Below are 24,513 nucleotides of genomic sequence, written 5' to 3' on the forward strand. Positions count from 1 at the left end.
GGAATAGACAGAAGGTGTCGATAGTGAGGCAGGCCAAAACTATCATACAAGGGAGGATTAAATTACGCCGAAAAACAAACAATACCTCACAATGATGGGGTGCAAAGAACTGAACTAAATAGTGTGTGATAATGACATACAGGTGTGTGAACAGGTGATCAGAATTCAGGTGATTGGGATCTGGAGAGTGAGCTACGTTCAGGGGATCTACAGTTGAAGTCGAAAGTTTATATACACTTAGGTTGGAGATATTAAAATTTGTTTTTCAACCACTCCACAAATTTCTTGTTAACAAGGACATCTACTTTGTGCATGACACAAGTAATCTTTTCAACAATTGTTGACAGACAGATTATTTTACTTATAATTCACTATATCACAATTCCACTAGGTCAGAAAATTATGTAATGGCTTTAGAAGCTTCTGGTAGGCTAATTGATATCATTTGATTGGGAAAATGGGAAAATCAAAAGAAATCAGCCAAGACCTCATTTAAAAAAAAATCTGACCTCCACAAGTCTGGTTCATCCTTGGGAGCAATTTCAAAATGCCTGAAGGTACCACGTTCATCTGTACAAACAATAGTACGCAAGTAAACACCGTGGGACCATGCCGCCGTCATACCGCTCAGGAAGGAGATGTGTTCTGTCTCCTAGAGATGAACGTACTTTGGTGCAAAAAGTGTAAATCAATCCCAGAACAACAGCAAAGGACCTTGTAAAGGTGCTGGAGGAAACAGGTATCTATATCCACAGTAAAACGAGTCCTATCTCGACATATCCTGAAAGTCCTGAAAGTCCACTCTGCAAGGAAGAAGCCACTGCTCCAAAACCGCCATACAAAAGCCAGACTATGGTTTATAATTGCACATGGGGACAAAGATCATACATTTTGGAGAAATGTCCTCTTGTCTGATGAAACAAAAATAGAACTGTTTGGCCATAATGACCATCGTTATGTTTGGAGGAAAAAGGGGGAGGCTTGCAAGCCGAAGAACACCATCCCAACGGTGAAGACCGGGGGTGGCAGCATCATGTGGGGTGCTTTGCTGCAGGAGGGACTGGTGCATTTCACAAAATAGATGGCATCATGAGGGAGGAAAATTATGAGGATGTATTGAAGCAACATCTCAAGACATCAGTCAGGAAGTTAAATCTTGGTTGCAAATGGGTCTTCCAAATGAACAATGACCCCAAGCATACTTCCAAAGTTGTGGCAAAATGGCTTAAGAACAACAAAGTCAAGGTATTGGAGTGGCCATCACAAAGCCCTGACCTGAATCCTATAGAAAAGTTGTGGGCAGAACTGAAAAAGTGTGTGTGAGCAAGGAGGCCTACAAACCTGACTCTCAGCTCTGTCAGGAGGAATGGACCAAAATTAACCCAACTTATTGTGGGAAGCTTGTGGAAGGCTACCCAAAATGTTTGACCCAAGATAAACAATTTAAAGGCAATGCTACCAAATACTAATTGAGTGTATGTAAACTGCTGACCCACTGGGAATGTGATGAAAAAAAATTAAGCTGAAATAAATCATTATTCTACTATTATTCTGACATTTCACATTATTAAAATAAGGTGGTGATCCTACCTGACCTAAAACAGGGAATATTTACTAGGATTAAATGTCATGAATTGTGAAAAACTGAGTTTAAATGTATTTGGTTAAGGTGTATGTAAACTTCCGACTTCAACTGTATGTGTTTGAGAGTGTGCGCTGGAAAGTGAGCTGGAAAGTGAGCTGGAAAGTGAGCTGCGTTCAGGGGATCTAGAGTTGGAAGCAGACTTTACAAAAAGCCTCAAGAGAGGGTCTATGCCATGTTATGGGGAAATTTAATGCGGGGAGGAGGAGATTTGTTTAAATGTAGCCTAGTGCTGTTGAAATTCGCCTATGTTCCACACAGGGGAGAAGTTCTGAGAAGTTCTGGGTGTAGCACCTTTACACGTAGCACCTTTACACGTAGCACCTTTACACGTAGAACCTTTACACGTAGCACATTTACACATAGCATGTTTACACATAGCACCTTTACACGTAGCACCTTTGAACATAGCACCTTTACACGTAGCACCTTTGCACGTAGCACCTTTACACGTAGCACCTTTGCACGTAGCACCTTTACACGTAGCACCTTTACACGTAGCACCTTTACACGTAGCACATTTACACATAGCACCTTTACACATAGCACCTTTACACGTAGCACCTTTTACACTTAGCACCTTTGCACCTTTGAACATAGCACCTTTACACGTAGAACCTTTACACGTAGCACCTTTGCACGTAGCACCTTTACACGTAGCACCTTTACACGTAGTACCTTTAAACGTAGCACCTTTACACGTAGCACCTTTACACGTAGCACCTTTACACGTAGCACCTTTACACGTAGAACCTTTACACATAGCACCTTTACACATAGCACCTTTTACACATAGCACCTTTACACGTAGCACCTTTACACGTAGCACCTTTTACACTTAGCACCTTTGCACCTTTGAACATAGCACCTTTACACGTAGAACCTTTACACGTAGCACCTTTGCACGTAGCACCTTTACACGTAGCACCTTTACACGTAGCACCTTTAAACGTAGCACCTTTACACGTAGCACCTTTACACGTAGAACCTTTACACGTAGCATCCTTTGCAGGTAGCACCTATACACGTAGCACCTTTACACGTACCACCTATACACATAGCATCCTTTACGCGTAGCACTTATACACGTAGCACCTAGACACGTAGAACCTTTACACGTAGAACCTTTACACGTAGAACCTTTACACGTAGCACCTATACACATAGAACCTTTACACATAGAACCTTTACACGTAGAACCTTTTCATGTAGCACCTTTACACATAGAACCTTTACACATAGCACCTTTACACAGAGTTCTTTAAACGTAGAACCCTTACACATAGCATCCTTTACACGTAGCATCCTTTACGCGTAGCACCTATACACGTAGCACCTTTACACGTAGCACCTTTACACGTAGCACCTTTACACGTAGAACCTTTACACGTAGAACCTTTACACGTAGCATCCTTTACACGTAGAACCTTTACTCGTAGAACCTTTACACGTAGCACCTTTACACATAGCACCTTTACACGTAGCACCTTTTACACTTAGCACCTTTGCACCTTTGAACATAGCACCTTTACACGTAGAACCTTTACACGTAGCACCTTTGCACGTAGCACCTTTACACGTAGCACCTTTACACGTAGTACCTTTAAACGTAGCACCTTTACACGTAGCACCTTTACACGTAGCACCTTTACACGTAGCACCTTTACACGTAGAACCTTTACACGTAGCACCTTTACACATAGCACGTTTACACATAGCACATTTACACATAGCACCTTTTACACATAGCACCTTTACACGTAGCACCTTTACACGTAGCACCTTTTACACTTAGCACCTTTGCACCTTTGAACATAGCACCTTTACACGTAGAACCTTTACACGTAGCACCTTTGCACGTAGCACCTTTACACGTAGCACCTTTACACGTAGCACCTTTAAACGTAGCACCTTTACACGTAGCACCTTTACACGTAGAACCTTTACACGTAGCATCCTTTGCAGGTAGCACCTATACACGTAGCACCTTTACACGTACCACCTATACACATAGCATCCTTTACGCGTAGCACTTATACACGTAGCACCTAGACACGTAGAACCTTTACACGTAGAACCTTTACACGTAGAACCTTTACACGTAGCACCTATACACATAGAACCTTTACACATAGAACCTTTACACGTAGAACCTTTTCATGTAGCACCTTTACACATAGAACCTTTACACATAGCACCTTTACACAGAGTTCTTTAAACGTAGAACCCTTACACATAGCATCCTTTACACGTAGCATCCTTTACGCGTAGCACCTATACACGTAGCACCTTTACACGTAGCACCTTTACACGTAGCACCTTTACACGTAGAACCTTTACACGTAGCATCCTTTACACGTAGAACCTTTACTCGTAGAACCTTTACACGTAGCACCTTTACACATAGCACCTTTACACGTAGAACCTTTACACGTAGAATCCTTTACACATAGAACCTTTACACGTAGCACCTTTACACATAGCACCTTTACACGTAGAACCTTTACACGTAGCATCCTTTACACGTAGAACCTTTACACGTAGCACCTTTACACGTAGCATCCTTTACACGTAGCGCCTTTACACGTAGCACCTTTACACGTAGAACCTTTCCACGTAGCACCTTTACACGTAGCACCTTTACACGTAGAACCTTTACACGTAGCACCTTTACACGTAGTATCCTTTACACGTAGCACCTTTACACATAGCACCTTTACTCTGAACCTGGTGAAAACGTGTGGCAAATCTTTCCCTAAAATGGTTAAACAGTGGCCTGATCCCAGATCTGTTCGCTCCAGTGGGAGCTGGCAAGAGAGCAGAAACAGACTGACATCCAGGCTAGGAAAATAGCTATGTGATGTGCAGGTGGGACATCACAGGTCAGGAATAAATACAGAGATAGTTGGGAGGTATATAATTAAAGTGATGGTGGTCTTTCAGATACAGTTTTACAACATGGATTGAAAACTCAATATGTGAAATTATCTTTTTATCTTGCCACTGTAATTTCTGTGAAGATGGCGTTGATGAATGCATGCTGATACTCTCTCTTCTCTCTCCTCCAACCTGTGAATACCTTCATCCCCCCCAAAATAACTATTTAAAAGGCATCCTGTACCTCCATTAATGGACTCTTTCTTCTCATCTTATTCATCTGTTACATTGCACCTGCAAAAAAAGATAGCTCATATGTGTGAGTGCCTTTTGAATGTTAAATTAATGATATACAATATCATAGTATAAATGACTCGTGATCTTAGTTCAACTATCTTACCCCCACCAGAACCAAAAATAAAATAGTTTCTTACTCCATTGTTTGTATTTGTATATATTTATACAGTCAAAAGTTTGGAAACACCTACTCATTCAAAGGTTTATTTTTTACTATTTTCTACATTGTAGAAAAATAGTAGACATCAAAACTATAAAATAACACATGGAATCATCTACATTAGTAACCAAAAAAGTGTTAACAAATCAAAATATATTTTAAATTTGAGATTCTTAAAAGTAGCCACCATTTACCTTGATGACAGCTTTGCACTGTGGCGTTCTCTCAACCAGCTTCATGAGGTAGTCACCTGGGATGTATTCAATTAACAGGTGTGCCTTGTTAAAAGTTAATTTGTGGAATTTCTTTCCTTCTTAATGCGTTTGAGCAAATCAGTTGTGTTGTGACAAGGTAGGGGTGGTAGCCCTATTTGGTAAATGACCAAGTAAACGACCAAGTAATTTGGTAAAACACCAAGTCCATATTATGGCAAATAAGCAAAGAGAAATTACAGTCCAAACAAATGCTTCACAGAGTTCAAGTAACAAACACATCTCAACATCAACTGTTCAGAGGAGACTGCGTGAATCAGGTTTTCATGGTCAAATTGCTACAAAGAAACCACTACTAATGGATACCAATAAGAAGATGAGCCCTGCTTGAGCCAAGAACCACGAGCAATGGACATTAGACCAGTGGAAATCTGTCCATTGGTCTGATGAGTCCAAATTATAGGTGTATGGTTCCAACCACCATTCTTTGTGAGACACAGAGTAGGTGAACTGATTACCTCTGCATGTGTAGTTCCCACCATGACGCATGGTGGAAGAGGTGTGATGGTTTGGGGGTGCTTTGCTGGTGACACTTAAGCAGTATGGCTACCACAGAATTCTGCAGCGATACGCCATCCCACCTGGTTTGTGCTTAGTGGAACTATCATTTGTTTTTCAATAGGACAATGACCCAACATACCTCCAGGCTGTGTAAGGACTATTTGACCAAGAAGGAGAGTGATGGAGTGCTGCATCAGATGACCTGGCCTACACAATCACCCAACCTCTACCCAATTAACCCGACCTCAACCCAATTGGTTTGTGATGAGTTCAACAGCAGAGTGAAGGAAAAGCAGCCAACAAGTGCTCAGAATATGTGGGAACTCATTCAAGACTATCATCAAGACAAAAGGTGGCTACTAGAATCACATACATAAAAAAGTTAGTTTCAGAATCTGTATTTTTTAAACATGATTTCCTTCTTTGCCAATTGTTAACGCATTTCATTATAGGCTCTTTCACCTGACAAGTTGTTTCTGAAAGCTACTGGAATAATTCCCTCGAAACTTAAAAGCTCTCCTTCCAACGATGTTCTAGAAATGACTTTTAAAGTAGCTCCACCAGAATACAACTCCAATCCATGACGCATAAATTACCTGCAGAGGCTCACATTGGCCTCAAGTGGCACCCTGTTCCCTACGTAGTGCACTTGCACATGTTCTATTTATTGACAGTGTAGAACGGGGACTGGGGCCTGTTGTCAAAAAAACAACAGAGGCTCTTTGATTGGTTTAATAATGTATTACTCTCCTTTCTGTCATTAAAATGCAAACTCAAAGTCCAGGCAGACAGTCGGACCTGGCTGCGTAAACCCGATAAGATATTCCATGTTCTATTTGTTGCCCATTTTGGTGGTGGCTGGTGTGAAAGCTGTATGCATTCTGATCAACAACCTTGTCCCCTAGAGGTAATCAGGTGTGGCCTCACTCCCATTGTATTAAACCTCTGATGTGGTATGGGATGCAGGGAGATTTAATGAACAGTTGATGTAAATAAGGTAATGTTGTTATCCAATGCTAACACAATTTAGAAATACAGGCCTATAATAGAATGCTTAGTGTGAACACCTGTCAGTGTGAGTTTAAACCATCTTCGAGTGGTATGTCTTCACAAGCGTAATGGAACTCTGGTCTGATTTAATAACTGCTAGAGTAGAGTAGAATAGAATATAGTAGAGTAGCAGAGTATAATAGAGTAGAGTATAGCAGAGTATAGTAGAGTAGAGTATAGTAGCAGAGTATAATATAGTAGAGTGGAGTAGAGTAGTATATAGAAGAGTATAGTAGAGTAGAGTAGAGTGGAGTATAGTAGCAGAGTATAATAGAGTAGAGTAGAGTAGAGTAGAGTAGAGTAGAGTATAGCAGCAGAGTATAATATAGTAGAGTAGACTAGCAGAGTATAATATAGTAGAGTAGACTAGCAGAGTATAATATAGTAGAGTAGAGTAGAGTAGAGAATAGTAGCAGAGTATAATAGAGTAGAGTAGAGTAGCAGAGTATAATATAGTAGAGCAGAGTAGAGTAGAGTAGCAGAGTATAATAGAGTAGAGTAGACTAGTAGAGTAGAGTAGACTAGCAGAGTATAATATAGTAGAGTAGCAGATGGAGTAGTGTATAATTAAGTATAGTTGAGTAGTGTATTATAGTAGTGTATAGTAGTAGAGTAGAGTAGAGTAGTATATAGTAGTAGAGTATAGCAGTAGAGTATAGTAGTAGAGTAGAGTAGTGTATAGTAGTAGAGTAGAGTAGTGTATAGTAGTAGAGTAGAGTAGTATATAGTAGTAGAGTAGAGTAGTGTATAGTAGTAGAGTAGAGTAGTGTATAGTAGTAGAGTAGAGTAGAGTAGAGTAGAATAGAGTGGTGTATAGTAGTAGAGTAGAGTGGTGTATAGTAGTAGAGTAGAGTAGTATATAGTAGTAGAGTAGAGTAGTATATAGTAGTAGAGTATAGCAGTAGAGTAGAGTAGAGTGGTGTATAGTAGTAGAGTAGTAGAGTAGAGTAGAGTAGAGTAGAGTAGAGTGGTGTATAGTAGTAGAGTATAGTAGTGTATAGTAGCAGAGTAGAGTAGAGTAGAGTAGAGTGGTGTATAGTAGTAGAGTATAGTAGTATATAGTAGTAGAGTAGAGTAGTGTATAGTAGTAGAGTAGAGTAATGGAGTAGCAGTAGAGTAGACTAGTATATAGTAGTAGAGTAGAGTAGTGTATAGTAGTAGAGTAGAGTAGTGTATAGTAGTAGAGTAGTAGAGTAGAGTAGAGTAGAGTGGTGTATAGTAGTAGAGTAGTAGAGTAGAGTAGAGTAGAGTAGAGTAGAGTGGTGTATAGTAGTAGAGTATAGTAGTGTATAGTAGTAGAGTAGTAGAGTAGAGTAGAGTAGAGTAGAGTGGTGTATAGTAGTAGAGTATAGTAGTGTATAGTAGTAGAGTAGTAGAGTAGAGTAGTGTATAGTAGTAGAGTAGAGTAGAGTAGTGTAGAGTAGTGTAGAGTATGGTAGTAGAGTAGTGTAGAGTAGTAGAGTAGTGGAGTAGAGTACAGTTGTGTAGTGTATAGTAGTAGTGTAGAGTAGAGTTGTGTAGTGTATAGTAATAGAGTAGAGTAGTGTAGTGTATAGTTGTAGAGTAAGGTAGAGTATGTTCGTAGAGTAGGGTAGTAGAGTAGTAGAGTAGTGAGGAGTAGTAGAGTAGAGTAGTGTATAGTAGTAGTGTAGAGTAATGTTTAGTAGTAGAGTAGTGTAAAGTAGCAGAGTGGAGTAGTAGAGTAGTGTAGTAGAGCAGAGAGGAGTAGAGTATAATACTATAGTAGAGTAGAGTAGTGCTCCGTAGTAGAGTAGAGTAAATCCAAATCAAATCAAATCAAATGTATTTATATAGCCCTTCGTACATCAGCTGATATCTCAAAGTGCTGTACAGAAACCCAGCCTAAAACCCCAAACAGCAAGCAATGCAGGTGTTGAAGCACGTTGGCTAGGAAAAACTAGAAACCTAGAGAGGAACCAGGCTATGAGGGGTGGCCAGTCCTCTTCTGGCTGTGCCAAGTGGAGATTATAACAGAACATGGCCAAGATGTTCAAATGTTCATAAATGACCAGCATGGTCAAATAATAGGTCTGGGACAGGTAGCATGTCCGGTGAACAGGTCAGGATTCCATAGCTGCAGGCAGAACAGTTTAAACTGGAGCAGCAGCACAGCCAGGTGGACTGGGGACAGCAAGGAGTCATCATGCCAGGTAGTCCTGAGGCATGGTCCTACGGCTCAGGTCCTCCGAGAGAGAGAAAGAAAGAGAGAAAGAGAGAATTAGAGAGAGCATACTTAAATTCACACAGGACACCGGATAAGACAGGAGAAGTACTCCAGATATAACAAACTGACCCTAGCCCCAGACACATAAACTACTGCAGCATAAATACTGGAGGCTGAGACAGGAGGGGTCAGGAGACACTGTGGCCCCATCCAATGATACCCCCGGACAGGGCCAAACAGGAAGGATAGTAGTGCATAGTAGTAGAGTAGAGTAGAGTAGAGTAGAGTAGAGTAGTTGAGTAGAGTATCGTAATATAGCAGAGTAGAGTAGAGTGTAGTAGTAGAGTATAGTATAGTAGTATAGTAGAGTTGAGTGTAGTTGTAGAGTAGAGTAGAGTGTAGTAGTATAGTAAAGTCGAGCAGAATATAGTGGTATAGCAGAGTAGAGTGGAGTAGAGTAGAGTGGAGTATAGTAGTTGAGTAGAGTATAGCAGTAGAGTAGAGTACAGTGTAGTAGTATCATAGAGTAGAGAAGTGTATAGTAGTGCGATAGAGTAGAGTGGAGTATAGTCGTAGAGTATAGTAGCAGAGTAGAGTATAGTAGTAGAGCAGAGTAGAGTATAGCTGTATAGTAGAGTAGAGTAGAGTAGAGTAGAGTATAGCAGTAGAGTAGAGTATGGTGGTATGGTAAAGTAGAGTAGAGTATAATAGTATAGCATAGCAGAGTAGAGTAGAGTGGATTATAGTTGTAGAGTAGAGTATAGTAGTGGATTAGAGTAGAGTAGAGTATAGTGGTATAGTAGAGTAGAGTGGTGCATAGTAGTAGAGTAGAGTATAGTGGTATAGTAGAGTACGGTAGTAGAGTAGAGTAGAGTATAGTGGTATAGTGGAGTATAGTGGTGCATAGTAGTATATTGGAGTATGGTAGTATGGTGGAGTAGAGTAGAGTAGGGTTGAGTAGTAGAGTAGAGTAGTATATAGTAGTAGAGTATAGTAGTAGAGTATAGTATAGTAGTAGAATGGGTAAGTGTATAGTAGCAGAGTAGAGTAGAGCGGAGTAGTAAAATATAGTGGAGTAGAGTAGTGGAGGGGTGTCTAGTTTTAGAGTAGAGTAGAGTAGTAAAATATAGTAGAGTAGTGTGTAGTAGTAAAGTAGAGTAGTATAATAGAGTAGTAGAGTAGTGTACTGTAGTAGAATATAGTAGAGTAGTGTATAGTAGTAGAGTGGAGTAGTAGAATAGAGTAGTAGAGTAGTGTGTAGTAGTAGAGTAGAGTAGTAGAATAGAGTAGTAGAGTAGTGTACTGTAGTAGAATATAGTAGAGTAGTGTATAGTAGTAGAGTGGAGTAGTAGAATAGAGTAGTAGAGTAGTGTACTGTAGTAGAGTAGAGAAGTAGTAGAGTAGTGTATAGTAGTAGAGTATCGTAGAGTAGAGTTGAGAAGTGTATAGTACTAGTTTAGAGTAGAGTAGTGTGTAGTAGAGTCGAGTAGTGTATAGTAGTAGAGTCGAGTAGTAGTTTAGAGTAGAGTAGTATAGAGTAGTAGAGTAGTGTAGAGTAGAGTAGTGTAGAGTAGTAGTTTAGAGTAGAGTAGTGTAGTGTAGAGTAGAGTAGAGTAGAGTAGAGTAGAGTAGAGTAGAGTAGAGTAGAGTAGAGTAGAGTAGAGTAGAGTAGTGTCATGTAGTGTAGTGTAGAGTAGTGTAGAGTAGTAGTTTAGAGTAGAGTAGAGTAGTGTAGTGTAGAGTAGTAGTGTAGAGTAGTGTAGTGTAGTGTAGTGTAGAGTAGTGTAGAGTAGTGTAGTGTAGTAGAGTGTAATGTATGGTAGTAGAGTCGTGTAGAGTAACAGAGTAGAGTAGAGTAGTGTAGTGTATAGTTGTAAAGTAGAGTATGGTAGTAGAGTAGTGTAGAGTAGAGTTGTAGAGTAAAGTTGAGTATGGTAGTAGAGTAGAGTAGTGTATAGTTGTAGAGTAAACACTCCATCCTCAAGCTACAGTAGAGCGATGAAATAGATGGTTCTTTCCTCACAAGGCAACCTGACTGCATTTTCTACAGTCATCGCCATAGAAACCATGCAGCGGTTACGCACGTCAAGAGATGAAAAGCAAAAGTGAGGATTTTCCTAAGGATTGTTGAACCTACACAGAACAAAAATATAAACGCAACATGCAACAATATCAAAGATTTGACTGAGTTACAGTTCATAAGACTAAATCAGTCACTTGAAATAAATTCATCTATCAAGGCACAAGTTGTGACCCAAATGCAGGCACAGGAGGAAGATGGTTGGAGTCTTACAATGTTTATTCATCCAAAAGGAGTAGGCAAGAGAATGGTCGTGGACAGGCAAAGAGGTGAAAACCAGATCAGAGTCCAGGAGGTACAGGGTGGCAGACAGGCTCATGGTCAAGGCAGTCAGAATGGTCAGGCAGGCTCATGGTCAAGGCAGACAGAATGGTCAGGCAGGTGGGTACAAGTGGCAGACAGGCTCGTGGTCAAGGCAGTCAGAATGGTCAGGCAGGCGGGTACAAAGTCCAGAAACAGGCAAGGGTCAAAACCATGAAGACTAGAAAAAGGAGAATAGCAAAAAGTAGGAGAACGTGGTAAAACGCTGGTTGACTTGGAACATTCAAGACGAACTGGTACAGAGAGACAGGAAACACAGGGATAAATACACTGGTACAGAGAGGCAGGAAACACAGAGATAAATACACTGGTACAGAGAGGCAGGAAACACAGGGATAAATACACTGGTACAGAAAGGCAGGAAACACAGGGATAAATACACTGGTACAGAGAGACAGGAAACACAGGGATAAATACACTGGTACAGAGAGACAGGAAACACAGGGATAAATACACTGGTACAGAGAGACAGGAAACACAGGGATAAATACACTGCTACAGAGAGACAGGAAACAAAGGGATAAATACACTAGTACAGAGAGACAGGAAACACAGGGATAAATACACTGCTACATAGAGACAGGAAACACAGCGATAAATACACTGCTACAGAGAGACAGGAAACACAGGGGTAAATACACTGGTACAGAGAGACAGGAAACACAGGGATACATACACTGCTACAGAGAGACAGGAAACACAGGGATAAATACACTGGTACAGAGAGACAGGAAACACAGGGATAAATACACTGGTACAGGGAGACAGGAAACACAAGGATAAATACACTGGTACAGAGAGGCAGGAAACACAGGGATAAATACACTGCCACAGAGAGACAGGAAACACAGGGATAAATACACTGGTACAGAGAGACATGAAACACAAGGATAAATACACTGGTACAGAGAGCCAGGAAACACAGGGATAAATACACTGGTACAGAGAGCCAGGAAACACAGGGATAAATACACTGGGGAAAATAAGCGACACCTGGAGCGGGCGGAGACAATCACAAGGACAGGTGAAACGGATCAGAGCATGACAACAATATGGATTTCACATGACTGGGAATACAGATATGCATCTGTTGGTCACGGTGACAGATACCTTAATCTTGGAACTCCCTCTCATCAACTGACACTAGTTAGCATAACGCAACGGACAAAAAATATTACTAGAAAATATTCATATTCATGAAATCACAAGTGAAATATATTGAAACACAGCTTAGCCTTTTGTGAATCACCCTGTCATCTCAGATTTTGAAAATATGCTTTATAACCAAAGCAAGACAAACATGTGTTTAAGTTTATCGAGAGCCTAGCATAGCATTATGCCTAGCTAGAAGCAGGCAGCTTGGTCACGAAAATCAGAAAAGCAATCAAATTAAATCGTTTACCTTTGATGAGCTTCGGATGTTTTCACTCGCGAGACTCCCAGTTAGACAGAGAATTTTCATTTTGTCCCATAAAGATAATTTTTATAGCCGAAACACCTCCGTTTGTACTACACGTTTGGTTGAGAACGTCATGACAACGCCGAAAAATATTCCAAATTAGATCCATAATATCGACAGAAACATGGCAAACATTTTTTATAATCAAACCTCAAGGTGTTTTTCAAATATCTATTCGATAATATATACTCACAGACAATACTTTTACAGTTTTGGAAACTTTCGTGTGTTTTCTATCCTAAGCTGTCAATTATATGCATATTCTAGCCTTTTGTCCTGATAAAATAGCCCGTTTACTTTGGGAACGTTATTTTTCCAAAAATGAAAAAAGTGCCCCCTAGTTTCAAGAGGTTAATTAAAGAAATGGGCCTCTCAATTATATTTTTGTGCATTCAAACTGCCATCAATAAAAATGCAATTGTGTTCGTTGTATGTAGCTTATACGTGCCCATACCATAACTCCACCGCCATCATTCGGCACTCTGTTCACAACGTTGACATCAGCAAACCGCTCACCCAAATTCTCTAAAATGACTTTGGAGGCAGATTATGGTAGAGAAATTAACATTACATTCTTGGGCAACAGCTCTGCTGGACATTCCTGCAGTCATCATGCCAGTAGCACCCTCCCTCTAAAATTGAGACATCTGTGGCATTGTGTTGTGTGACAAAACTGCACAATTTAGAGTGACCTTTTATTGTCCTCAGGCCCCGGCACAAGGTGCACCTGTGTAATGATTGTGTTGTTTAGTCAGCTTTTTGATATGCCACACTTGTCAGGTGGATGGATTATCTTGGCAAAGGAGAAATGCTCACTAACAGGAATGTAAACAAATTGGTGCACAACATTTGAGAGAAATACATTTTTGTGCATATGGAACTTTTCTGGGATCTTTTATTTCAGCTCATGAAACATGGGACCAACCCTTTATATGCATTCATATTTTTTGTTCAGTGTCTATCATCATCAACAGAACTAAGATGAAGAGGGTACCATTGTTTTGTAAAAACATTTTACACTGTAATAAAGATAGCATGTCCTCAAATTGCCAACTACGTACGTGCAAAGAGCCTGTCCATTCAGGAAAACACAGAATAGACATGAATGCAGAACACTTGATACACTCTACAAGGACATATAAATGTAGACATAGACGTATAAATATATTGGCAGTAGGGAGCGTCGGGTGTAAATATATTGGCAGTAGGGAGCGTCGGGTGTAAATATATTGGCAGTAGGGAGCGTCGGGTGTAAATATATTGGCAGTAGGGAGCGTCGGGTGTAAATATATTGGCAGTAGGGAGCGCCGGGTGTAAATATATTGTCAGTAGGGAGCCTCGGGTGTAAATATATTGTCAGTAGGGAGCGTCGGGTGTAAATATATTGGCAGTAGGGAGCGCCGGGTGTAAATATATTGGCAGTAGGGAGCGTCGGGTGTAAATATATTGGCAGTAGGGAGCGTCGGGTGTAAATATATTGGCAGTAGGGAGCGCCGGGTGTAAATATATTGGCAGTAGGGAGCGTCGGGACGAAGGGACTTTGGAGAAACAACAACAACTTGGAGGTCAAGGGGTTAACGTCCCCTGATTTACATATTTCCTCCTATTAGTGTGAACACGGACAACACACACACACGCACGCACGCACGCACATACACACACACACACACACACACACACACACACACACACACACACACACACACACACACACACACACACACACACACACACACACACACACACACACACACACACACACACACACAGACACACACACACACACACACACACACACACACACAAACTCCCTCTCTGAGTGATGTTTAAAGGACATCCTATCAGTAATCAATACACCTGATCCCCTTGATGACCAACGATTACAATCAAAAGCAGCCAATGAGATGGACCCAGCAGTGATTAAATAAATCACACCATCGAAAATCATTGAGTGACATTTCTTAACCCCTGACATTGAAGGGTTCTACTGTAGATTGACTTTGGGTTGAACTTCAGATCAGATTTCTCCAAATAAACAGCGGGCAATAAAATGTTGTTTCTATAAGTACATAGTGAGACATGTTATGGATTTTGCGCCATTTCCTTCAATTTAGGCTCAAACTCACAATAGCGTCATCTGTTTTTTTTTAGCCTAGAGTATGGTGCTCAAACACAAGTCTGGCAGGATTACTGACAATGTTAAAACATTCAACTGTTTATGTGAAGACAGTCCAAACCTGCATCTCTTTATGTAACAGAACCAACAGACAGAGGTGTAAATAACACTGAGGAAATGCAGGAGGCTCTGTGACTCAGCACCAGGCCTGGGTTCAAATACTATTTGAAATCATTTCAAATGATGTATCTGGGCTTGATTGAGCTTTCCTGGTGCAATAGAACCAATAGAATAGTCTCAAAACAATCAGCCCCACCCATCTGGTGCACCACGCAACTAAAGCAATTGCTAAAAAGAATTTGAAATATTTCAAATAGTACTTCAGCCCAGATCTGGCAAGTAGGCAGGCAGGTCCAACACAGCAGTGGTGACATACACAGGCCAGGACAGGCAAGGGTATGAGAGGATGCTCCCTTCTTTCCCTTCTCCCCAAATTAAATCAAAATCAGTCACTCAGGGTTGGAGGAGACGACGACTCAGAGGAGGAGAGATCTGCCAAGATGAAATCAGGCCCTATGGACACAGCATAATACTGAACTGTAGTGATGGAGGGAGGGAGGGAGGGAGATGAATATAGAGATTACAGAGAGAGACAGACACAGAGGGAGATTGAGAGAGACAGAGAAACAAAGAGAGGGGGAGACAGAGTGAGAGAGAGACAGAGAAAAATACTTAACTTTCAAAATATTTGATTTGGTCCACAGAAAGGAGAGATAGAGAGAGAGAGAAATTGAGAGAGAGAGACAGAGAAAGAAAGAGATCGAGTGAGAGACAGAGACAGACACAGTGGGAGAATGAGAGAGAGAGAGAGAGAGAGAGTGAGAGTGAGCGAGACAGAGAGAGTGAGAGACTAAACTGTTTTTAAAGTTATTTTGAGTCTGGTCCATACAAAGGAGAGATAGAGAGAGAGAAAGAGAGCGAGGTAAAAGGAGAGAAAAATAGAGAGAGAGACAGAGTTGCAAACATCTTGATGCCAGACCTCCTTCCGTCACCACAGTGGAGGCTGCTCTGTTTTCCACTGTCTTTATAAACAGCTAAATCAATATGGCCGCCTCTCTGACCTGGAACTTCCCACCAGTCGATAAGCTCACAAAGAAGCTTTCTCACAGGAGCACGACAGCTCAGCAAAGAGAACAGAAGTCCCCCCCTTTGGGTATTAAATGCAGTTCTTACAGGCACTACTCACTAACCTTATGGCTTTAATTAAATTATTGTCATGGGATATGTATGTGCAGGCTATCCCTTACAAAAAAATTACTTGGAAAAAATCGTGTGAAAAAGGACAAATCACATGAAATGTATTTACATATTATATTTTTCATGTAATTTGTCTGAAAACCACATGTTTTTAAGGAACCTTTAGGTCCTAGACTTGACACTCTATATCGCTTGCCGTGCGATAGCAGAGAGAACAGTCTATGACTAGGATGGCTGGAGTCTTTGACAGTTTTTAGGTCCTTCCTCTGACACCGCCTAGCATATAGGTCCTGGGTGGCAGGGTTACTGCACTGTTTTTACACCTGTTGTATCCTGTGCACGTGCAAGTAAACTTTGAAACACAAAACTTGAAACGCACGGAGAAAAGGTTTTGTTGCTAATGGCAGCCTGCATTACCCCGGTCAGCCTTCAACTTGAATTACTCAATGATTTCTATTTACTTTTTATTTTACCTTTATTTAACTAGGCAAGTCAGTTAAGAACAAACTCTTATTTACAATGACGGCCTACCAAAGGCAAAAGGCCTCCTGATGGGATTAAAACTAGACAACACAAAGGGCAAGAAGGTAGAGACAAGAAAACATCACGCGAAGCAGCCACAACTGTCAGTAAGAGTGTCCATGATTGAGTCTTTGAATGTAGTGATGGAGATGAAACTGTCCATTTTGAGTGTTTGTTGCAGCTCGTTCCAGTCGCTAGCTGCAGCAAACTGAAAAGACGAGTGACCCAGGGATGTGTGTGCTTTGGGTACCTTTAACAGAATGTGACTGGCAGAATGGGTGTTGTATGTGGAGGATGAGGGCTGCAATAGTTATCTCAGATAGGGGGGGAGTGAGATCTAAGAGGGTTTTATAAATAAGCATCAGAGAGTGGGTCTTGCGACGAGTATACAGAGACGACCAGTTTAGAGAGGAGTATTTTATATATATATATATATATATATATATATATATATTTCTTTTTTTTTTACCTTTATTTAACTAGGCAAGTCAGTTAAGAACAAATTCTTATTTTCAATGACGGCCTAGGAACAGTGGGTTAACTGCCTTTTCAGGGGCAGAACGACAGAGTTTGTACAGGGGTGGGCAATTCCAATCCTTGAGGGCCTGATTGGTATCATAGTGTTGCCCCAGCCCCAGCTAACACACCTCCAATAATCACCTAATGATGATCTTCAGTTTAGAATGACATTCAATTAATCAGCTGTGTTTATTAGGGATGGAGAAAAAGTGTGACACCAATCAGGCCCCCGGCGACTGGAGATGCTCACCCCTGATCTAGCAGGACATATTCAGTCTTAGTGTAAGGGGCATTTAGGGTACAGGCCGGTGCTGATAGTGGACGACAATACCAGGCTGTCATGCCCAGCTCCTGCTCTCCCTCTCTTGCGCTCGAGGGCGCCAGGCTGCCCTTCATTATACACACCTGTTACCATCATTCGTGCAGCAGCGTTCATTGGACTCACCTGGACTCCTTCCCTTTGTTGATTGTCTGTAACTGTTTGCTCCCCCGTTTGTTCCCTGTGTTAATGTCATTATGTGTTCATGTCCAGACGCTGTCCTGTCATGTTCCATGTCCGTTGATATTAAATGTTCATTCCCTGTACCTGCTTCTCGTATCTACCAGCGTCAACCCTTACACCCAGCAACAGTCAACAAAGAGCTATTTGAAAGTGTAATGCTTAAAACCAGCAAGTCATATTGTTTGGGGACATACTTGGGGAAACAACCGAGCACTGAAGGTGATCCATGGTAAAGAATGCCACCCTACCACCTATTGAAGATCTGTCTTTCAGAAAAAGGTTATAACCAGAAAGGTTAACATCAGTGTTAAAAACACTCTTTCTTATTAATCACGTGTCAGTAATGATCAACACATATGCGTTGGAGCTGTGAACCCACACTCAATTTTAGGTAATAAGCTTCTAGTGTAAATGTGCAGAAAACCCAGACATTTAGGAGAGAAGAAATTAGTGAAGCAGATATCAGAGCACAGGTCATGATTGGGGCTAGCAACAGTATATGGGACAGGGTGTACATGCACGTTTCCCGATATTACCAGCAGTAATACAATCAGGACAGGGATAGATCTGCATTGTTGATTTTTTATGACATTTGAATGTGCATCAGATGGCAACAAGATCATATTGTACAGCAATTTCATCAAGTATCATGACCACGAAGCGATGGTTAGAATAGGATGGGAGGCCAAGAGTCAGTGTAACCAATAGAGAGTTAGAGTCCCGAGTGGGGGAACAAACAGTCTGTTCAACGGTCAGGTTAACAACCAAGTTCACAGTCAACCAAGCACGCAGGAGTCATGGCATAAAGAGCATAAAAACACAAATAGAACGACTTGGGGCTTGGCATTGTAAGTTCAGAGTCAATCGCCCCAACAATGCGTATGTGCTGAAGGTGAGTGAAAGCTCGGGAGAGAGGAGATAGTGTGGCGTGGTTACCTGTACCATACAAGGGGAGACAGGACTATGAAAACGGTGAACAGATCGGCAGGTGGATGAGAGGGGGCAGCACTGAGCTAGCCTGCGATGTCACTTTCTGGAGTAACTAAAACTGCGTAGGTCTCCATTAGAGGTTGACCGATTAATCGGAATGGCCGATTAATTAGGCCCGATTTCAAGTTTTCATAACAATTGGAAATCGGTATTTTTGGACACTGATTTGGGCGATTTTTAAAACTATTATTATTATTATTAATTTTTTACACCTTTTAATTTTTTTACCTTTATTTAACTAGGCAAGTCAGTTAAGAACAAATTCTTATTTTCAATGACGGCCTAGGAACAGTGGGTTAACTGCCTGTTCAGGGGCATAACGACAGATTTGTACCTTCTTATTTTCAATGGGTTAACTGCCTTGTTCAGGGGCAGAACGACAGATTTTAACCTTGTCAGCTCGGTGATTCAATCTTGCAACCTTACAGTTAACTAGACCAACGCTCTAACCACCTGCCTCTCATTGCAGTCCACGAGGAGCCTGTTACGTGAATGCAGTAAGAAGCCAAGGTGTGTTGCTAGCTAGCATTAGACTTACCTTATATCACTAGTTAATCACTGGTTGATGATATTACTAGTTTATCTAGCATGTCCTGCGTTGAATATAATCGATGCGGATAGTCGTTGCTCCAACGTGTACCTAATCATAAACATCAATGCCTTTCTTAAAATCAATGCACAAGTATATATTTTTAAAACTGCATATTTAGTTAATATGCATGGTGTCCCCGGTTCGCCAGCACAGCCCAGTGCGTGCTATTCCACCTCACCGCACTGGCCTGGCTACGGGGAGCATTCAACCAGGTAAGGTTGGGCAGGCTCGGTGCTCGAGACCTCCAGTGCGCCTTCACGGACCGGTCTTTCAAGTGCCACCTCCACACACCAGGCCTCCAGTGGCAGCCCCCTGCACCAGGCTGTCTCTCCGCACACAGGGCGTGTGTTGGGTGGGTTGTCTATGTTAGTTTTTCTACGATTTGCTATTTCTGTGTTTGGCCTGGTATGGTTCTCAATCAGAGGCAGCTGTCAATCCTTGTCCCTGATTGAGAACCATATTTAGGTAGCCTGTTTTCTATTGTGTTTCGTGGGTGATTATTTTCCGTGTTAGTGTTTGTTACCACACGGGACCGTTTCGTTTGTTTCACTTTGTTATTTTGTATTTTTGGAGTGTTCAGTTTGTCGTATTAAAATGGGCACTTACAACGCTGCAAATTGGTCCGACCTCTCTTACTCCTCATCAGAGGAAGACGACGAATGTTACAGTCAGGGTATATGCAGCAGTTTGGGCCGCCGGGCTCGTTTCGAACGGTGTGAAAACAATTTCTTTCTAACGAAGACAGCCAACTTTGCCAAACGGGGGATGATTTTACAAAAGCACATTTGCGAAAAAGCACAATCGTTGCACGAATGTACCTAACTATAAACATCAATGCCTTTCTTAAAATCAATACACAGAAGTATATATTTTTAAACTTGGGCCACCTGGCTCGTTGTGAACTAATATGCCAGAATTTTATGTAATTATGACATAACATTGAAGGTTGTACAATGTAACAGCAATATTTAGACTTAGGGATGCCACCCGTTAGATAAAATACGGAACGGTTCCGCATTTCACTGAAATAATAAACGTTTTGTTTTCGAAATGATAGTTTCCGGATTCGACTATATTAATGGCCAAAGGCTCGTATTTCCGTGTGTTATTATGTTATAATTAAGTCTATGATTTGATATTTGATAGAGCTGTCTGAATGAGTGGTGGTAGTCAGCAGCAGGCTCATAAGTATTCATTTAAACAGCACTTTCGTACGTTTGTTAGCAGCTCTTCGCTATGCTTCAAGCATTGAGCTGCTTATGACTTCAAGCCTATCAACTCCCGAGATTAGGCTGGTGTAACCGATGTGAAATGTTCAGCTAGATAGCGGGGTGCGCGCTAATAGCGTTTCAAACGTCACTCGCTCTGAGATGTGGAGTAGTTGTTCCCCTTGCTCTGCAAGGACCGCGGTGGGTAACGATGCTTCGAGGGTGGCTGTTGTCGATGTGTTCCTGGTTCGAGCCCAGGTAGGGGCAAGGAGAGGGACGGAAGCTATACTGTTACACTGGCAATACCAAAGTGCCTGTAAGAACATCCAATAGTCAAAGGTATATGAAATACGAATGGTATAGAGAGAAATAGTCCCATAAATACTATATTAACTACAACCTAAAACCTCTTACCTTGGAATATTGAAGTCTCATGTTAAAAGGACCACCAGCTTTCATATGTTCTCATGTTCTGAGCATGGAACTGAAACGTTAGCTTTTTCACATGGCACATATTGCACGTTTACTTTCTTCTCCAACACTTTGTTTTTCCATTATTTAAACCAAATTGAACATGTTTCATTATTTATTTGAGGCTAAATTTATTTTTTTAATGTATTATATTAAGTTAAAATAAGTGTTCATTCAGTATTGTTGTAATTGTCATTATTACAAATAAATAAAAAAATCGGCCGATTAATCGGTATCTGCTTTTTTTTGGGTCCTCCAGTAATCAGTATCGGCGTTGAAAAACCATAATCGGTCGACTTTTAGTCTTCATGAGACGTCATCTGAACCGACTTCATTTAGCTTCTATATGCTATTGAGTCTACACATAGGAATGAACAGTGTCATCTGATTGATGGCTTTGTCCATTCAAATATACAGTCATTGCCAACAACAGACAGCGACAATTTCTCAAGTAGCTTCAAGGACAAACCCACAACAGAGCGTAAAAGTTACTGAAATAACAATAGAAAAATCTGAAATAACAATGTAACATTGGAGTTATATTTTCATGCTTATGCGACTGTACCAAATAAGCCTCTTAGGCAAGTGCTTTAGTTTTGTCTGTGAGGGCACAGTGTACCAGTTCCCTTTGTTCTGTTAGGTGGAGAGTAGGAGACAAGAGATGAGGGGAGAGATTGAAGAGGATGACTTGACTGGGCCTCACCTCTAATTAATGACTCTCTAGGCCTGGGGCTTGTGTGTGGGGAGGGGGGGAGATACAGTGAGTGTGAGCTGCATTTCCTAACCTGCCAAAAGAGCCATCTTAATCCACCCCATAAAGAGCTAATCAGTTGATATAATCAACACTATCATTAGAAATCACGCGATATGAAAATCAACATTTAATATCGTAATTTCTGAGTATGCAAAAAGCATCAATCACAGCTTTTATTACACCTCGTATATGTTGGTGGAGGTAATGACCATTTTTTGGACGCGGTAACTAAAACTAGAAGATCTTCTGAAGTCCTTTACTTCGTTAAAGGTAAGTAATCGCATTATTTTGTTCAACTGTGATTTACAAAGCTAATGTAATGGATTAGACATGTTTTTACCCCGGGATAGTTTGCTAGTATGACACATAGTACAGGAGAACATTTATTGAGTGCAATTCGATCTGAATATATAATCAATTTAAAAGGATTTGTAATTTTGCATTAGCAGTCTTTTCGATTTAAATTTCCCGGGAACCATGGCATGTGTCATTTCCTGTTTTTGGTGCTAGGCTGCATCTAATTTCTTTGTCTGCATCTCCTGTCTGTCTAAACTCCCCATACCTTTCCAGAAGTGTGCACTAGTACACTTTGTAGCATGTATTTAAACTCTCTAACCAATGCTTACACCATTATGGCTCCTCTGGGCCATAACCCTCCCAGTCAACCAGGTACTGGAAACCCCTGCCCCGTGGTCGAACACTCAAGAGGTGTCTCACCGTGTACGCTGTGTATGGCCATCGATGACAAGGGGAGGAGGGGTGGGCCTGCAAACAGAAGACAAAGGGCTGCGAGATACGGGCTTAATCCTAGACACATGGAAAGTAGGGTGAATACGGAGGGTACGGGGTAACAAAAGACGAACGGCAGTGGTGCAAATGACTCTAGAGATGGGGAACGGGCTGATGAAATGGGGGGTCCCGAACCGATATCATGTAGCAGGGGTCCCGTAGCGATCCGCTTGTCGCCTATACCTGGAAGTGGTCTCCAACAGAGCAGCCCAAGCTCTCCTCCAGGTGCGGCGACAGCAGCGGATGAACATCTGGGCAGAGGGTTTGCTGACCTACTCTTGCCCAGGGAAGAGCGGAGGCTGATAACCCAAGGAGCACAGGGTGAGAGACCCATGGTAGAGCAAGGAAGGGTGTTGCAGGTGTTCTCAACCCATACCAGTTGCTGTCTCCAGGTGGTTGGCGGAGACTAGGCAGCGAATAGTCGTCTCTGTTGCTCCGACTGGCCGCTGGACTGAGGGTGGAATCCAAAGGACAGGCTAGCCGATGACCCAATGAGCGTGCAGAACGCCTTCCAGAACAAGAACTGCGGACCCCGGTTAGAGACCATGTCCACTGGGAGTCCATGGATCCGGAAGATGTGCTGCACCATGAGCTAGGCGGTCTCCTTGGCAGACGGTAGCTTGAGGAGAGGAATGAAGTGGGCGGCTTTGGAAAACCGTTCGACCACAGTCAGGGTGGCAGTGTTGCCCTCAGACGGAGGGAGACCCATGACAAAATCCAGGGATATTTGGGACCAGGGGACAGTGAGGGACAGGCAGTGGTTGGAGAAGACCAGCCGGAGCTTGTCGATGAGTCTTGTTCTGTGAGCAGACCGTGCAGGCGGCATGAACCGCGGCAACATCCGGAACCATAGTAGGCCACCAAAAGTGTTGTCGCGAGAAGGACAGGGTCTGACGAGAGCCCAGGTGACAGGCAAGCCTGGAGGAATGGGCCCACTCCAGGACCGAGGAGCAGACATCATCAGGCACAAATATCTGGTTATCCGCCCCCCCCCCCTTTTCCCTATACCGCAGCTGATTTCCGTCTCCAGGCATGAGGTGGGAAGGATGATCTCAGGCTCCGGGGTGGTAACCGTGGGGTTATAGTGGTGAGACAGGGCATCCAGTTTGACATTCTTGTACCCGGCCAGTAGAAGAGGGAAAAGTTGAACCGGGTTAACAGCAGGGCCCATCTCGCCTGCCTGGAGTTGAGGCACTGGGCGGTGCGAAGATACTCCAGGTTTTTGGGGTCAGTCCACACAATGAATGGATGTTCCGCCCCTTCTAGCCAGTGACCCCATTCCTCCAATGACATCTTCACCGCGAGAAGCTCCCGATTCCCCACATCATCGTTCCTCTCCACAACACTGAGGCGGTGGGAGAAGAAGGCGCAGGGATGCAGCTTAAGGTCCAGGGGAGAACGTTGGGACAGGACAGCACCCACTCCGACATCCGAAGCATCGGCCTCCGCCACGAACTGACGGGAAAGGTTAGGATGAACGAGGATAGGAGCAGTGGTGAAGTGGTGTTGTAGGTCCCGGAATGCCCAGTCAGTGGCAGAGGACCACGTGAACCAAACCTTGGTAGGGATGAGTGCAGACAGAGGGAGGCCAGGGTGCTATAACCCCAGATAAAGTGGTAATAAAAGGTGGCGAACCCCAGGAAGCGTTGCAGCAAAGGTACAGGTCGGCAGGCAGGCTCAGGGGCAGGCAGAGTGGTCAGGCAAGGGTCAAAACCAGAAGGGCGAGAAAAAGAGAGACTGGGAAAGCAGGAGCTGAGGTAAAACCACTGGTTGACTTGACAAACAAGACGAACTGGCAACAGACGAACAGAGAACACAGATATAAATACACAGGGGATAATGGGGAGGATGGGGGGGGTGGAGGGGGGTGGAGACAATCACAAAGACGGGTGAAACAGAAAAGGGTGTGACATACTTAGACTCATTTCATATGATAGGCTTACATTTAA

General features: G+C 42.3%; 1 protein-coding gene across 1 annotated transcript; it reads right to left on the bottom strand.

The window, feature by feature from the left end:
- Positions 1-1,868: 1,868 nt before the first annotated feature.
- Positions 1,869-23,153, bottom strand: LOC116374786 (keratin-associated protein 5-4-like). The gene is made up of 10 exons (XM_031829497.1): positions 22,972-23,153; positions 22,700-22,863; positions 22,493-22,540; positions 3,667-3,750; positions 3,449-3,553; positions 3,076-3,333; positions 2,714-2,797; positions 2,231-2,395; positions 2,063-2,146; positions 1,869-1,981 (listed from the first exon to the last, which is right to left on the bottom strand). Exons 1-10 carry the CDS (start codon positions 23,151-23,153, stop codon positions 1,869-1,871), a joined length of 1,287 nt encoding a protein of 428 aa, XP_031685357.1.
- Positions 23,154-24,513: the final 1,360 nt, after the last annotated feature.

This window comes from Oncorhynchus kisutch, linkage group LG8 (assembly GCF_002021735.2).
Source record: "Oncorhynchus kisutch isolate 150728-3 linkage group LG8, Okis_V2, whole genome shotgun sequence".
Lineage (NCBI taxonomy): Eukaryota > Metazoa > Chordata > Actinopteri > Salmoniformes > Salmonidae > Oncorhynchus > Oncorhynchus kisutch.